This window comes from Juglans regia, chromosome 1, assembly GCF_001411555.2.
Source record: "Juglans regia cultivar Chandler chromosome 1, Walnut 2.0, whole genome shotgun sequence".
In the NCBI taxonomy this organism is placed as follows: Eukaryota; Viridiplantae; Streptophyta; class Magnoliopsida; order Fagales; family Juglandaceae; genus Juglans; species Juglans regia.
The window spans coordinates 10,324,164-10,341,373 of NC_049901.1; the positions used below are offsets into that span (position 1 = coordinate 10,324,164).

General features: G+C 39.9%; 1 protein-coding gene and 1 pseudogene across 1 annotated transcript; both read left to right on the forward strand.

Moving 5' to 3' along the window:
• Positions 1-2,389: 2,389 nt before the first annotated feature.
• LOC118348279 lies at positions 2,390-4,251 on the forward strand. Its single transcript, XM_035689626.1, has 3 exons — positions 2,390-3,305; positions 3,404-3,463; positions 3,554-4,251. Exons 1-3 carry the CDS (start codon positions 2,390-2,392, stop codon positions 4,249-4,251), a joined length of 1,674 nt encoding a protein of 557 aa, XP_035545519.1.
• Positions 4,252-11,080: 6,829 nt separating this feature from the next.
• On the forward strand, positions 11,081-15,346 carry LOC118348280 (annotated as a pseudogene).
• Positions 15,347-17,210: the final 1,864 nt, after the last annotated feature.

A 17,210-nucleotide genomic window follows, 5' to 3' on the forward strand; every position in this document is an offset into this window, starting at 1 on the left:
TATTTCTATGATTTTAATTTGGTGAAAATTATTTTTATGTGCCTTCTTAATATTTATTTATTGTTATGTATTTAAATTGCTTTTAATATTTAAATTAATTACTGGGTGATTTAATTATTTCAATTTGACTTTACCATTACGTTTAAATTATTTTATTTAATTTGTGGTTTTAAAATCATTTCCGTTGGATCATTTTCGTGACCCAAGTTATGAGGATTGGACCTCATTTCTTTTCCCCTCTTTTTCTTTCCTCTCCTTTTCTTTTCCTTCTTTTTTCTTTTTTCTCCTTATTTCCTTCGGTCTTCTTTCTTTCCCGCGCGACCCAACTCTCTCCTCTCTCCCGTGTGACTTCGGCTTCCACCCCAGCCCGCCGCCGTCGAGCCGCCGTGGTCGACACCGCCCCCTCCATTCGGTTCCCCTGCCGCCGGCGACCTTACCCCACCAACCTCACTTCCATCCAAGCCGCCGTTAGCCCCCACGAGACCCACGAAGCCGCGGCACTCTTTCCGCCGTTGCGCCGCCGTCGCACCGCCATTGGCCACCATCTTCCTACCACTTCATCCTCGACCTCTTGGCAACCCTTTGGACCCAACCCCGGCTCCGATCCGTCACCGGTGAAGCCCCACCAAGTCCATTTCCGATTTGTACGTTTTTGGCCTTAAACCACCATTTGCGCCGTCATCCACGGCAAACCACCACCACCATTGGCTTCACCGACCTCTCTAGGCCCTACCCTATCATTTTGGGGTCTTCGTTTGTCTCTGTTGGAAAGTGGGTATTTGTGACCCACGGCCACAGTGTATTTTACACTGTGGTGTTGCTCAGACGTCGCCTTTTTCAGCTTCGTGATCCTCCGGAAATTATCATATAGCGCTGTAAGTATTTCTCCAAAGAATTCTCATGAATTTTATGTATTTTTGCACTAACCCATTTTACTGTATTTTTTTGGCATGCCGGACTGAGTCCGAGGAGTACGGGGGTCGGATGGATTTGTGATTGGAGTTGTTGGTTTAATTGGATTGGATTGGATTGGATTGGTTATTGATGGATTTTGGATTGGTTGGCTCATGTGCATTTCATGCATGTTCATGTTTGTAAAGGAAAACTGGGTTTTCGTGTATTGCATTCATGTTCATATGTTTATGAAAACTGGGTTTTCATGTGAGAATGGAATTTGGGTGCGTGCGTATCACGACCCCAAGCCGAGATGGGGGCATTATCTCGGTGGAGCTCCTCTGGTTACTCGGGAGCGGAATAAACTGAGTAACGTCCCCTGGATTGTCGCTGGGCGACAATGGGATCGGACGAGAGATTCGTGCCGACTCCGTGGTCCTTCTGCTGGCGGGGACTAGAGGATGCTTGGTTACGTACGCGCTGGGCGCGGAACTGGGCATCGCTCGTTGTGTAGTGGATGTTTCCCACTAACGTGTTGGGCGCAAAAGTGGGCATCGCTACGAAGCCAAGGTGTGCGGATGACCTATAGGGGAGATCATGGTGCATACATTAATAATGGACTATTTTCTGAGAAAAAAGCGTGTGTTGGATTTTGTGTAATTCATTTTCTGGGAAAATGTTTTACGGATTATTTTTGGGCCAAATGGGATTTTGGCGTGTGTTGGAAAATTAATCATTTTCGGGGAAAATGATATTTTGAGGAAAATGCATATTTCTTCATATGCATACATGTTGGTGGCATTAATGCATTTTTATTCCTGAGTATATTTTTTGGGTTATACTTACCTGCGGTACCATTCTGTGGTAACGCAGATTTTGATGCAGATGAGGAGGAGGAGGGCGAGCCTGAGGAGACGGCTCCGCCCGAGGAGTGATCTGGAATCACTGGTTATTGTTATTTTATTTTTACCCTTTTGTATTTTTGGGACATGTGTTAACTTTATTTTGGATGACTGTATAACTGTTTTTAAAACTTTACTGATGTTTACTTGTATTTAAATTCTGGTACTTAGTTGACTAACTAATCCGCTGCGTTGTTTTTGTACACCGTTGCATGTACACACACTGGCACTTCGTTGGGATGTGTGACCGTGTTGTCATCATCCCGGCGTCTCGATTCCCGTGTTTTCTCTACATGGGGGTCGGGGGCGCCACAGGTGGTATCAGAGCAGTTCGGCTCTGGGTAAAACCACATGTCCCTTAGGATAGTACCAGAAATTATTTTATTGTTTTAAAATAATTTTTTAAAGTGTTGTAAGTTAAATGATTATTTTTAAAAATAAATATCAGATATTATGAGTTTATTGTTATTTTATTTTATGTTAATTGATGTTATTTAATTTAATTTTATCTCATTGTATTTTTGTGTTTCTGTTGGTTGAGTTTGGTTTTGTTTGGATTTAAGCGGGGTTGGAGGTTGCTCTATGACAGGACTATGGTGAGACCAAGAAGGCAAGCTGATGTGCCCGAGGATGAGCTACCCAGGGGTGATGGAAATTATGACATTGCGAGGGCGTTGAATAGGATATCAGACTTGTTCCAGCAGAATTTCCGACCGCCGCAAGGAGATCCAAATAGAGCGGTCCAAGTGGGGTGCACCTATGAGCACTTCTTGGCTCATAGGACTCCTATCTTTTCTGGGGAGGAGGATCCAATGCGAGCTAGGAGGTGGATTTTAGATCTGGAAAGAACCTTTGAAGTCTGTGGGTGCACTGAGGCCCAGATGGTTTTATATGCAAGCTATATGCTGCAAGGTGAAGCGGCAAACTGGTGGGAGACCAAGCGGCCACTCCTAGAAATGGAGTTGGGATCCTTGGCTGCTGTGTCTTGGCAGCGGTTTAAGAAAGAATTTGATGATCGATACTTCCCTATTTCAGTGAGACGGCAAAAGGCTCGGGAGTTCAATAATTTGGTTCAAGGAGGCATGATGGTCGAGCAATATGCAAGGAAATTTATGGAGCTTGGACGGTTCGCTCCTCACCTTATTGCCACCGAAGAGCTGCAGGTTGAGCGTTTCATGGAGGGTCTGCGCCCCGAAGTTCGCAGACAAGTGGCTTGTCTTCAGATTGTGGAATTTCAGAAGTTGGTGGACTTGGCCAGTATCGTAGAGCGAGAGAATAGCTTTGTAGTGGGCTCCCCTCCAGGTCAGAAAAGGCGGAGTTATGTTGGTAAAGGAAGCAGTTCTGGATCGCCGCAGAAGTTTGTTCAGAGGACCGGGGCTCGACCTCCGGTGTTCGTGCAGGAGGCCAGACTCCAGTGTGCCCTAGATGTAGTAGAGCCCATGAGGGCGATTGTGGTCAAAGGGGAATTCAGTGTTATAGATGTGGCCAGCCGGGTCACTTTGCTCAGGAGTGTCCCAGTCTAGTTCAAGGAGGTCAAGGAGGACGAGGAGGTCGACGAGGTGGAAGGGGCAACCAGAGACAATTGGTACAAGCCCGGGTTTATGCAGTGACTCCTGGCGATGTGGATTATGAGGCTCCAGAGACCCACGACGCTGGGGTGATTACTGGTATGTATGTAGTTATTTTATTTGGATTTAATGTTTGGTGTGGTTGGGTTTTTTTTTTTTGAATTTGTCTGGTGGTTGTGTTTGCCTCAGGAAGAGTTCGTTTATATGATTTTTATGCTTGTATTTTGTTTGATTCTGGGGCGTCCCAATCTTTTGTGTCTGCCACATTTGTACGGATGTGCAATTTGGTTACAGAACCTCTACCACAATCCTTAGTTGTGGCTCTTCCCAATGGCGAGATCGTGTGTTGCTCCAAGGTTGCTTTGGGTTGTCCTTTGGATCTTGGTGGAAGGACACTGGATGCAGATTTGATTGTATTCAAGTTGCTTGGTTTTGATATAATTTTGGGTATGGATTGGCTGTATCGTTACTCTGCGAATATTGATTGTAGAAGACGAGTAATTGGTTTTCAACTCTCGGATGAGGATTATTTAGAATTCGTGGGAAGCAAGTTAAGGGCAAGACCATCAATTATATCAGCAGTTCAAGCTAAGAGAGATATAGCTTGTGGGGCAGATGCTTTTTTGGTCCAAGTCGTATCTACACCATCTGAGAAGAAATCTTTAGCGAATATTCCAGTGGTGGAAGAATTTCCCGATGTGTTCGTGGACGAGTTACCTGGATTGCCTCCCGTTCGCGATATGGAATTTGTTATTGATCTGGAACCAGGGGCGGCTCCTGTGCATAAGGCTCCTTACCGCATGGCACCGGCCGAGTTAAAAGAGTTGAAGACTCAATTGCAGGAATTGGTTGACAAAGGATTTATTCAGCCTAGTACTTCGCCATAGGGAGCGCCTGTTTTGTTTGTCAAGAAAAAAGATGGTACTCTCAGAATGTGTATAGACTATCGGGAGCTTAACAAGGTGACTATCAAGAACAAGTACCCTCTTCCTAGAATTGATGATCTGTTTGACCAGCTTCAGGGAGCAGCTATCTTTTCGAAGATTGACTTGAGATCAGGGTACTATCAGCTAAGGATAAGGGATAAGGACGTGCCCAAGACTGCTTTCAGGACGAGGTATGGGCATTATGAATTTAAAGTGATGTCTTTTGGGTTAGCGAACGCTCCAGCCGCTTTTATGGATTTAATGAATCGGGTGTTTCGACCCTTTTTGGATTCTTTTGTGGTGGTGTTTCTTGATGACATTCTGATTTATTCCCGAGATTTGGAAGAGCATGCTTGTCACCTTCGTCTGGCACTTGGAAAATTAAGAGAGCATCAATTGTACGCTAAGTTGAGCAAGTGTGAATTCTGGTTAGAAGAAGTTAAGTTTCTTGGACATGTGATTTCTCAAGAAGGGGTGGCTGTTGATCCTAGTAAAGTAGAAGCTGTTTTGTCATGGCCTCGCCCTTCAACAGTTCGTGAGATACAAAGTTTCTTGGGACTTTCCGGTTACTATCGAAGATTTGTGGAAGGTTTTTCTCGACTATCAGGACCTCTTGCTGCCTTGACTAGGAAGAATACCGAGTTCGTATGGTCTGACAAATGTGAGAGAAGTTTTCAAGAGTTGAAGAGAAGATTGACAATGGCACCTGTTTTGGCACTTCCGGAGCCACACAAGCCATTTGTGATTTTTAGTGATTCATCCAAATTTGGGTTGGGATGCGTTCTTATGCAAGAGGGATGGGTTGTTGCTTATGCATCTCGTCAATTGAAGATTCATGAAAGGAATTATCCCACACATGATTTGGAGTTGGCGGCTATAGTTTTTGCTCTTAAGATTTGGCGGCATTATCTGTATGGCGAAGCCTGTGAAGTTTATACTGATCACAAGAGCTTGAAGCATCTGTTTACTCAGAAGAATCTCAATATGAGGTAGAGACGGTGGTTAGAGCTGATTAGTGACTATCAATGTGAGATCAAGTATCATCCAGGAAAGGCGAATCTAGTCGTTGATGCTTTGAGTAGGAAGTCTCAACAAGTGGACAAAGCAAAGTCATCAGATTTGGACACTCTCCTTTGTGGAATGAGAAGACTTCTTATCGAGAGTTCACAACAAGAGGAATTGTTATCGTCAGTCTTGGATGTCTGAGTAGTGGATTTTGAAGAATTGAAGACTCTTCAAAGAAGGGATCCTACATTGTTAGCTATCAGGAAAAGAGTCAGGAAGTCTAGAGGACCCTTGCATTATAGCTTGGATAAGGATGGTATTCTTCGGTTTCGGGATCGTAGAGTGATTCCCCGAGATTCTGAATTTAAAGAGCGGATTTTGGCAGAAGCTCATGCGGCTCCTTATTCAATTCATCCAGGAAGCACGAAGATGTATCGAGATTTAAAGAGGAATTTCTGGTGGGAAGGTATGAAGTTGGACATCGCTTTGTTTATTGAGAAATGTGACACGTGCCGTCGAGTGAAGGCTGAGCATCAAAGACCTACTGGTAGACTTCAACCTCCCCCTATTCCTGAGTGGAAGTGGGATGATATTTCTATGGATTTTGTTGTGGGTTTGCCGAGGACTCCTAGTGGAAAGAACTCAATTTGGGTGATTGTTGATCGGTTGACCAAGAGTGCCCATTTCTTGCCTATTAATAATACCGACTCTTTAGGTAAGTTGACTCGATTATATGTCAAGGAGATAGTGCGTTTGCATGGAGTACCCAAGAGTATCGTGTCAGATCAGGACCCGCGGTTCACGTCCCATTTTTGGAAGAGCTTGCAAGCAGCTTTAGGCACTAAGTTGAAGTTTAGTACTGCATATCACCCTCAAACAGACGGTCAATCAGAGCGTACTATTCAGACTCTGGAGGATATGTTGTGGTCTTGTGTCACGGAATTTCAAGGAAGTTGGGAGAATCACCTGCCGCTTATTGAGTTCTCTTATAATAACAGTTTCCATTCCTCCATTCAGATGGCCCCGTATGAAGCTTTGTATGGAAGGAAGTGTAGATCGCCCTTGTGTTGGGATGAGGTCAGCGAGAGCAAATTGTTTGGGCCTGAGATAATTCAAGAAATGAAGGATCAAGTTCAGTTTATAAGGACTAAAATGGCAGAAGCGCAAAGTCGCCAGAAGAGTTACGCAAATACAAGAAGAAGAGACTTTTCCTTTGAAGTAGGTGGTTGGGTTTATCTTAAAGTCTCTCCTATGAAAGGCGTTAAGCGCTTTGGTAAGAAAGGAAAGCTTAGTCCAAGATATGTTGGCCCTTTTCAGATCGTAGAGAAAGTTGGGCTTGTTGCTTATAGAGTTGCCTTGCCGGATTATTTTGGGGATGTTCATGATGTGTTTCATGTGTCTTCGTTGAAGAAGAGTTTTGGACAGCAAGAGCAACGTTTTGTTGACCCTGAACGCATTCAACTTCAGCCTAATCTTACTTATGAAGTTGCCCCGACGCAGATCGTGGATCGGAAAGAGCAAAAATTAAGGTCCAAGACAATACCTATGGTGAAGGTGTCATGGGGTGATCTGTTGGCTCAAGATTTCTCATGGGAAAGAGAAGCCGACATGAGGGAGCAATATCCATACTTGTTTGTTTGATTTTGGTGGTATGTTCTTAAGTATGTTCTTGGTTGAATCTTGATCCTGTCTTAGTTTAATGTTTGACCTTGCTAATTTCGAGGAAGAGATTTTTTTTTAAAGGGGGGAGGATGTAACACCCCGTATTTTAGTGTATTTTTATTGAATGATTATTTTTATTTTATTCAAAAAATTATTCTCTTGTTTTAAAATTATTGGATTTTAATTGGATTATTTTTAAGATTTTTAATTTGGTGAAAATTATTTTTATGTGCTTTCTTAATATTTATTTATTGTTGTGCATTTAAATTTCTTTTCATATTTAATCAATTACTGTGGGATTTAATTATTTCAATTTGACTTTACCATTACGTTTAAATTATTTTATTTTACTTGTGGTTTTAATATCGTTTCCGTTGGATTATTTTTGTGACCCAAGTTATGAGGACTGGACCTCATTTCTTTTCCTCTATTTTTCTCTTTCCTCTCTTTCTTCTTTTATTTTTCTCTTTTTCTTTCCTTTTTCTTTTCTTTTCCCGCTGCATTTTCCCCCCTGTGCGACAGCCCTTCTCTCCTTTCTCTCTCCCCGTGCGTCCGTCCACTCCCCCAGCCCGCCGCCGTCAAGCCGCTGTGGTCGACACCGTCCACTCCATTCGGTTCCCCTGTCGCCGGCGACTTCACCCTACCAACCTCACCTCCATCCGCGCCACCGTTCTCCTCCACACAGCCCTTCAAGCCGCGGCGTTACTTTCGCTCCAGCGCTGCCGTCGCACCACCTCTGGTCACCATCTTCCTACCACTTCATCCCCGACCTCTTGGCAACCCAATGGACCCAACCCCGGCTCCGATCCGTCACCGGTGAAGCACAACCAAGCCCATCTCCGATTTCGGCATTTTTGGCCTAAAAGCACCCCTTGCGCCGCCACCCACGGCAAACTGCCACTACTATTGGCTTCACCGACCACTCTAGGCCCTACCTTACCATTTTTGGGTCTTCGTTTGTCTCCGTTGAAAAGTTGGTATTTGTGACCCACGGCCACAGTGTATTTTATACTGTGGTGTTGCTCAGACGTCACCACTTGCAGCTTCGTGATCCTCTGGAAATTATTATATTGCACTGTAAGTATTTTCCAAAGAATTCTTGTAAATTTAATGTATTTTCTGCACTAACGCATTTCACTGTATTTGTTTGACATGCCGGACTGAGTCCGAGGAGTTCGGGGGTCGGATGGACTTATGATTGGAGTTTTTTGGGTTGGTTTGATTGGATTGGTTATTGGTTATTGAGGAATGTGCATTTGTGTTGGTACATGTGCATTTCATTATTTCATGCATGATCATGTTTGTAAAGAAAACTGGGTTTTCGTGTATTGCATTCATGCTCATGTGTGATTTGGAAAGTTATGATTTTATGTGAGAATATTTTTGGGTGCGTGTGTTTCACGACCCCAAACCGAGATGGGGCATTATCTCGGTGGAGCTCCTCTGATTACTCGGGAGCGGAATAAACTGAGTAACGTCCCCTGGATTGTCGCTGGGCGACAATGGGATCGGACGAGAGATTCGTGCCGACTCCGTGGTCCTTCTGCTGGCGGGGACTAGAGGATGTCTGGCCATGTACGCGCTGGGCGCGGAACTGGACATCGCTCGTTGCGTAGTGGGTGCTTGGCTACGTACGCGCTGGGCGCAGTACCGAGCATTGCTACGAAGCCAGGACGTGCGGATGGTCCCTAGGGGAGGCCATGGTGCATAGGGTATTGACGGATTAAATGGACTATTTTCTGGGAAAATAGTGTGAGTTGGATTTTGTGTAAATCATTTTCTGGGAAAATGTTTTACGGATTATTTTTGGGCCAAATGGGATTTTGGCGTGTGTTGGAAAATTATCATTTTCGGAGAAAATGATGTTTTGAGGAAAATGCATATTTCATCATATGCATGCATGTTAGTTGTATTAAATGCATTTTATTCCTGAGATTTTTTTTGGGTTATACTTACCTGCGGTACCATTATGTGGTAACGCAGATTTTGATGCAGATGAGGAGGAGGAGGGCGAGCCTGAGGAGACGGCTCCGCCCGAGGAGTGATCTGGGATCACTAGCTGTGTTATTCTATTTTACTCGTTTGTATTTTAGGACTTGTGTTAAACTTTATTTTGGATGACTGTATAACTGCTTTTAATCTTCTACTGATGTTTACTTGTATTTAAATTCTGGTACTTAGTTGACTAATCTGCTGCGTTGTTATTGTACACTGTCGCTTGTACACGCACTTGGCACTTTCGTTGGGATGTGTGACCGTATTGTCATCATCTCGGCATCTCGATTCCCGTGTTTTCCTTACATGGGGTCGGGGGCGCGACAAAATGGTTTTGAACTTCCCCTGACAAAATTATATGCACTTTCCCACCAAGATTATTATTTGAACAAAGACTAAACCATTCAAATAGACGATAACTCTTTGTTCAAACATATATATACACATTTGAATGTATTTCTATTTTTTAGAAGGTATATTTTATCACATGATCTAGTTCGAACAGCTATTTATCTGTTTGAATGTCTTGAGATCCTCATTAATGTTTTGAGATGAAATTTCATTTTCTTTTTAAATAAATAAGAATAAAATTAAATTCATCTTTAATAAATTTCGGTCTCAAAAAATTAAATTTGTTGTAGTGAGATCTTTTTCTTCGTTTACCCCACGTATTAATACCTAATTTGTCTATCGGTTTCAGAAAAAGACTAGTCACGTGTCTTTCTTTTTCTTCGTTTACCCCACGTATTAATATCTTTGTCGATGGGTTTCAGATCGAAAAGTATAAAGTATGACTAGACTAGTACAAAGAAAAAGATAAGATTTTATATATATAAGGGGAAAATGCGTGGTAATCCATAAACTGTCCATTTGGATCTCTACATGTTTTTATTTTCTTTTGCTTATAATTAAGAAAATTATTATTAATAGATTTATGTATACTTTTTTAAATATTAGAAATTATATATAAAAAAAAAAACTTATTATCGATATCGATAACATGATTCTATAGATAAAGCATCAATAGTACTATAAATTTAGAAGCAATCTTTTTTCTAGTGTAGGAATTAATTCGGTATCCATATATCCAGCTGGCCTGTCCCCGTCTCGATCGAATCATTTGCATTCATTTGTTGGGCAGTGTAGTCGGCCGCCCATCCTGGTTGGACTCTCAGATCAAAGGCATAGATCATTTCTTCAGTGTGAACAAACATGTTTGAAGGGACTCTACGAGGCTACGAGCTTGTGTGGGCGAGTGCCATGGCAAGAAGAAAAATGCCCACTTGCGTACATTGAATTCTATGACCAGAAGACAAAGAGAGGAGGAGAACAATGAGAGGGGAGGAAGTTGTTTGAATATAATTGTAAGGCTAATATGTTGTTTGAAAGGAGTGTGTTTTGTGTTGGCTAAAACCTTCATTCACAATGAGTATTGAATTAGGCATCCAATTTTCTTTTAGTATTTGTATTGTTTTGACCCTTCATTAAATTTTTTACTATGAAAAAAAATTATATAGTTTTTTATCGTTAGTTTTTTTTCTCGTTTTTTCTAGACCGGTAATACGTTGGTTAGGAAGTGTAATTATAGCTAAATTTGTGCATAATTTTACTATTTTAAATAAATCATTATCACAATTACTTATATTTTTATTAATTTAAAAGAATTAAAATAGAGAAGAATTGTAAGGCTAATATGACATTAGGGTGTGCCAGAAGATATATGTTTATGAGTTTGGCTACTCATCAATCCACACACTACACCTTTTTTTTTTTTTTAATTTTTTTGGTTCTATTCTTCCTAAAGTAATTGAGTTCTTATACTCATCATTCGTATATTTAGTAAGGAAAAAAATTAAAAATCATACGGTGTGTGATGTGGAAATGATTATTAAATTTTTTTTATATTTATTGAAAATAAAAAGTAGCAAAGAAATATAAAATTTAATAGAGTAGTCCATAAGGCTGGCCAGGGGTGTACAGCAAGGTCCCGTACCCTGCTACCCCACCCCCGTCAGCCCCGCTCCACCCATGTGGGGGCGGGGCCCTCCGCCTCGCATGGAGAAGGCTTAGTTGGGGTGGGGGGGAGCTAAAAAGGAAATCGAAAAAAAGGGAAAAGGAGTTTGACGCTTCCAAGACCTAACGTTGGGCTCTCTCTGCACACTACACACAAGGGCACTGAACGAAATCGAAAGAGAAGAAAGCTATACTCTGGTAAGATTCGTGCACTTGTTTATTTAAAATTTCACATAAAAAGACCAGTAGTGGCGGGGCAAGTTGAAAAGCTACTTTGATCCATGTATAATAATTTCCACAGCTCAATAATTGCAGGTTGCTCTAATTTCTTGGATACCATCTCGTTTTAGGCAAATTCCATAGAAATATCTCAAGGATGTGGATCTCATCATTATAAAATCCGGGGGGGCCTTGCATGGTGGCTTTGTTAGCTGCTTCACCGCACTCCTATTCTTCTTCGTCAATCATCATCATCACAGAGAGAGAGAGAGAGAGAGAGATGGCAGCAATACTACTGAGATTGGGGTTTCAGACATTTCTGTTATCATGTTCAATCTATGCATTTGCACGGGCAGCAAATATAACAAGAAGTCCATCATGTCCAGCAGAATGCAGTGGGAATAATGTTAGCATTCCGTACCCATTTGGAATAGGTGATGGTTGCTATATTTCCAAATGGTTTGAAATCGTATGTAATGAAACTGACACTTCCAACGGTAAATCCAGAATACCTGTCATAAGGCAGTTCAACCTGGAGGTGCTGGCGATTCTATTAGATAATGGCCAAGTTCGGGTCAACTACCCGTTATTTACGAGTTGTACTAATGATCCAAACATCACATTCAAAGTAGAGTTAGCAGGAAGTCCTTTTGTCTTCTCCAGTGATGACAACTCTTTCGTTGCCATGGGTTGCAACAACGCTGCCTCAATATGGTCCAACGATGGGAAAGTCTCAATTGGTGCAGTGTGCCAGTCCGCTTGCGATCACAAAACAATATCATCAAGAAATGGAAAAAGTTGCCAGGACATTGACTGCTGCCAAACCACAATCCCCAAAGATATCCAATCATTCACTGCAAGAATAGAGCCAAGATCAGATTATTCCGAGAAGGTAGTCGGAGAATGCAGGTATGCATTCTTGGTACAACGGCAGTGGTTTGAGAACAATTTCGAAATGCCAAATCCAAATATATCCTTTCCAGTGGTATTGGATTGGGTGATTGATAGTACTACCAAAAGTTTGCTTCCAGTAGATCCGAATCACTCGCCACCAAGTAGCTGTGCCTCCGGCGGTTATTCTTCTTTTGATTGGAGCTTTACTTACATTTCCAGATGTAGATGCGATCGCGGCTTCCATGGAAATCCCTATGTTCTTGAAGGATGTCAAGGTAAACCTCTACCATCTATAATGCCTATTTACTATTTTTAATTTCTTTTGTTAAATCGACTGTTAATTAATTATATTTAACATATAAATTATATTTTCATCTAAAAAAAGTATTGGTTTTAATATATGTCGAACCATTATTTTTGTTTGTTTATATTTAGAGCTTTACTATTCATCAATATCTCTATACATTATATTTATTTTTATTTTTTAAATTTATTTTTTATTTTTTTAAAATTAATTGAGTTCTTATATTCATCGTGTATACATTGCATATTTAACAAGAGAAAAAAATAAAAAATTATAAGTAATATGTGATGTAAATATGATAAATAGAATTTTTTTTATATTAATTTATAATGCCTATCGTGAGTTCTAAAGAGCTGTAGTATTGATGCGTGTATAGGTGGGTTAGTCGCACCGGCCCAAGGACCCCTCCCTCTTTATTTAGTTATAATTATTATATCTATATATATAATTAATTAAAAGTGTTTCCTTAAAAATAAAATAAAATAACTCAATGGTGAAACAAATCCCACTGGTGGACTGCTTTTGTATGAATATCCATATATTTCTATATTTATGTATGTATTCTAGTTTGCATATTTATCTCTCTTACTTCGAAAATACGATTTGTACTTACACAATAAGAAAATATTTTAGTTATAAAAAAGTTACATAAAAATAAATTCATAAATTGACGTGATTTAATCATATGATACGTCATATTATAAAGTACTTTATTTTATTATAAATTAAATCTAATAGATCTCATAAAATCACATTAATTTATGAATTAACTTTTGTGTAATTTAATTATGTCGGTAGCAGGTCTCTTTACTATATATAGATATTGTTGATAGTGTAAATATATTTTCTGCTTTTGCACGCGCACACACATATACATGTGTGTGTGTATATATATATATTCTATACTACTAAGTGTGTTTATAACTCCAATATCAGATATTGACGAATGTGAAAACTCAACTAATAACTATTGTGGTCATCAAACACGTTGTGAAAATACTTGGGGGTCTTATAACTGTATCCCAATCTCAATCCCAACTCGTAGGAGTGCCAGGCTTGCCATCATTATTATAGGTATGTCTTCTCACTCTCTCTAATGATCGATGTCTTCTTATTTAATTAATATGGATATATAGCACCTGCCTTGTTGATAAATTAAAACTTAACCTTAAACCTAACGTCTTACTCTGAGTTTTTTAAGTTCAGTACCGTGCACGATGGCATAAAATTATATATAACTATTCCAGAAATACACATATTCAATCCGAGATTAATACAAATATATAATCATGTAGACATGACTACTACTTATTAATTAGGTCTAACATCAAACAGATTTTATATATAATCCCCCCAAAGTTGGTTAATTTGTTGGCTTTATACCACGGCTACTTGCAGCATGAACTGCAGTAATCAGCATCGACCCACTAGCTAGCTTCTGATCTGAAGTGTCACCCAACAAAGAAACCAGGATCACTTCCATCTTCCAATTCAACTAATTCTACTCAAATTAATCTAAAATAAAATGAAAAAAAAAATCATATAATGATCAAGCTGTGATTAGGAAAGACGTCTGAATCATATAACAATTAGAAAATAATGTCTCTTTTTTTTTTAGAATATAACGTTTTCTCCCATTTTCATCGAGTGTATTAATCTTTTTCACTATTTCATTGAGTTGAGCAGGAATTAGTCTTGGGCTAGTAGTAATACTTATTGGAGGATGGTTGTCCTACAAAGCAGTAAATAAAAGAAAGTTGATTATGCAGAAAGAGAAGTTCTTTAAACGGAATGGTGGACTATTGTTACAACAACAATTATCTTCCAACGAAATCAATGTTCAAACCACTAAATTGTTTGATTCAAAAGAGTTGGAGAAGGCCACGGACCGGTTTAATGTAAACAGAATGCTTGGCCAGGGAGGACAAGGTACGGTTTACAAAGGAATGCTACCAGATGGAAGCATTGTTGCAATAAAAAAGTCTAAGATAATTGATAAACGACAGCTAGAAGAATTCATTAATGAAGTTGTTATTCTTTCACGAATTAACCACATGAACGTGGTTAAATTACTTGGTTGCTGTTTGGAGACAGAAGTTCCTCTACTCGTTTATGAATTTATTCCTAATGGAACCCTATCCCAATATCTCAATAACCAAAACGAAGAGTTTCCCCCAACATGGGATATGCGCCTGCAAATTGCCGTAGATATCGCCGGAGCTCTCTTCTACTTGCACTCAGCAGCTTCTTCACCCATTTACCATCGAGACATCAAGTCTACAAACATACTTTTAGATGAAAAGTACAGAGTTAAAGTAGCAGACTTTGGAACTTCAAGATCTATTGCAATTGATCAAACCCATTTAACCACACAAGTAAAAGGTACTTTTGGATACTTGGATCCTGAGTATTTTCAAACTAGTCGGTTTACAGAAAAAAAGTGATGTTTATAGTTTTGGGGTTGTCCTCGTTGAGCTATTAACTGGAGAAAAAGCAATCTCTTCAATAAGAACAGAAGATGACAAAGGTTTAGCCTCATATTTCATTCGTTCCATGGAAGAAAACAATTTGTTTGGCATTCTTGATGATCGAGTTTTGAAAGAAGGTGAAAAAGAGGTCATTGTGGTTGCGAATCTTGCAAAAAGGTGCTTGAACTTGAGCGGGAAAAAACGACCTACGATGAAAGAAGTTTCAATGGAGTTGGTGGCTGTTCAAACATTGAGAAAAGGCACTTCTAACCTTGATCAGCAAAAATATGAAGAGGTTGAATATGTTAGAACTGAAATGTACGAGCAATGGGTTGGTTCTACATCAACAACGTTAACATCATGTGTGGATGGTGGTGATCACGGCCATCTTTTCACAATTTCTTCTTAATCGAGGTACAGAAAACACTTGTGTTGTAATTCTATATATGTATATATTTTCATCTTGTAGGGTGCATGGCTTTCTTTTTCTAGTGTAGGTGAGTACTGTCGTTTGAGAATTGCTATCCATTGAAGACAAGTTGTGAATTGTATTTTCTGGAAAATCATGTTAGGTATCGCACTATAATCCTGCTTCCATCGATTGCAGTACTCTGATGTGCATGGTGTGTGCTTGTATTACCTATCAACCAGTACTAGATCGTCCAGCCATATTTAGTTTTTTGTTATAAAAAATTCAAGGGTTGATGGATAGCGATTTCTTGTTATCCTTCTATTTAAGAGTTGATTGATGGGTAATTATCTCCAAATCACTATTTATACTCTAGCAATGCTAATTAATTATCAAGCACAATGTGCAATGTTAGAATATATATCGATCTTACCCTTTCGGAGTAGGAGATGGAAATTGTCACATTGACGATTGCTTTGCAATATAGATTGCAGTAGGTTTTTAGGCTCTTCAAAACATTTCTTCAAGGGTTAAACCTTGGACATTTCAATATTAGAAGGCACAGATGTTCTCGTGCAACTAGGGTTGTTTGGTGGGCTCTCGCATCCGGCCCAACCGCTTGTCCCCTCATGGGCCTAGGTAGGCAATCCGCCCGGTCCAAGCGGACAAGCGGGCGGTCTTTTTAATAGAAAGGATATTCCAATGTGAAGGAAGATAACGATCCCAAATTTTGTGACACAAGTAGCAAATTTATAAATGCAAGTACGCATCCTTGATTAAACAAACAGAAATATGGTTTGAGACCCATTTTAGGATGCCAAACACAAACTCCAGTACTAGTAAATGTTGGTAGGATGTGATTTTGCTTTGGTCATCTTTCATCTTTTTGACATGCATGGATCCTCTTTGTTCATCTGGTACTACCCATAGGAAAAAGAGAGCTAGCATGATGGGATTTGCAAACGCAATCGAATGGCCTATTTTATAATGAATGAGGGAATCTGAAACGGTTTTGTGGGGGTGATAGCTAAGGCACAATCAAATAGAGAAGCTTCATACATAGATTGGGTTCTTCAATTTATCAGAATGGTGTTTCTTTTTCATTTATAGGAGTGTGCTCATGAGTCTATGAGGGTTAGTTGAGTCAGTAGAGTTGCACCAGAGGTCCTTACTAGTAAGATCTTTGGGATTACGAGGCTTGACTTTGTTTATGGCAGGGATTGATCCTTTTTCAGAATATTCAGCATCATGTAGATAGATTTCACTCTTTTTTAACTCAAATGATCTTGCTGCATTCTCAAAAGGCCATTACGTCTGTGAATCTTTCCCACCTCATTGTGACAAATCAATAGAGGCCACAACATGACATGGTTTAGTCGATCAATTTCTTTCCTTTGGCAATTTCTTCAGCCTCTTAGGCAACTTCCATATAAACACACGAGGACTTAGGCCAGCTTGCAGCTTCACATACAAATAATGCTCCAGAAAACTCAAATATTGTGGTGAAGTTAGCAAGAAGTCCTTTTGTCTTCTCTAGTAGTGAAATATAACTATTTTGTTGCCATGGGTTGCAACAACTCTGCATCAATGTTGTTGGAAGATAAGAAGGCTATCTCAATCGGTGCAGTGTGCCAATCCCATACGATCACAAAAATAGATCAATAAAGCTGATCAACTAGTTTCAAGGACATTGACTAGTACTGCCAAACCTCAATCTCCTCGTATCATATGCATTCATACACTACAAAAATAGAGCCAAGAGATCATTCCGGGGATATATTCGCTGACAGAGAATGCATGTATGCATTCTTGATATATCAGTGGTGGTTTGAGAACAAATTCAACCCAAATATATCATTTTCAGTGGTATTAAATTGGATTGGGGGATTCATATATAGTGCTTCAAAAAATTCGCTTCCAAAACATACCTCGATGATAAATGATTTGACAT

Excerpts from the sequence above, each read along its gene's own strand:
- LOC118348279 (XM_035689626.1), top strand. The coding sequence starts at position 2,390 with ATGGTGAGACCAAGAAGGCAAGCTGATGTGCCCGAGGATGAGCTACCC. Across the intron at positions 3,306-3,403 it reads CCGGGTCACTTTGCTCAGGA|TGACTCCTGGCGATGTGGAT; the intron begins GTGTCCCAGTCT and ends GGGTTTATGCAG. Across the intron at positions 3,464-3,553 it reads CGACGCTGGGGTGATTACTG|GAAGAGTTCGTTTATATGAT; the intron begins GTATGTATGTAG and ends TGTTTGCCTCAG.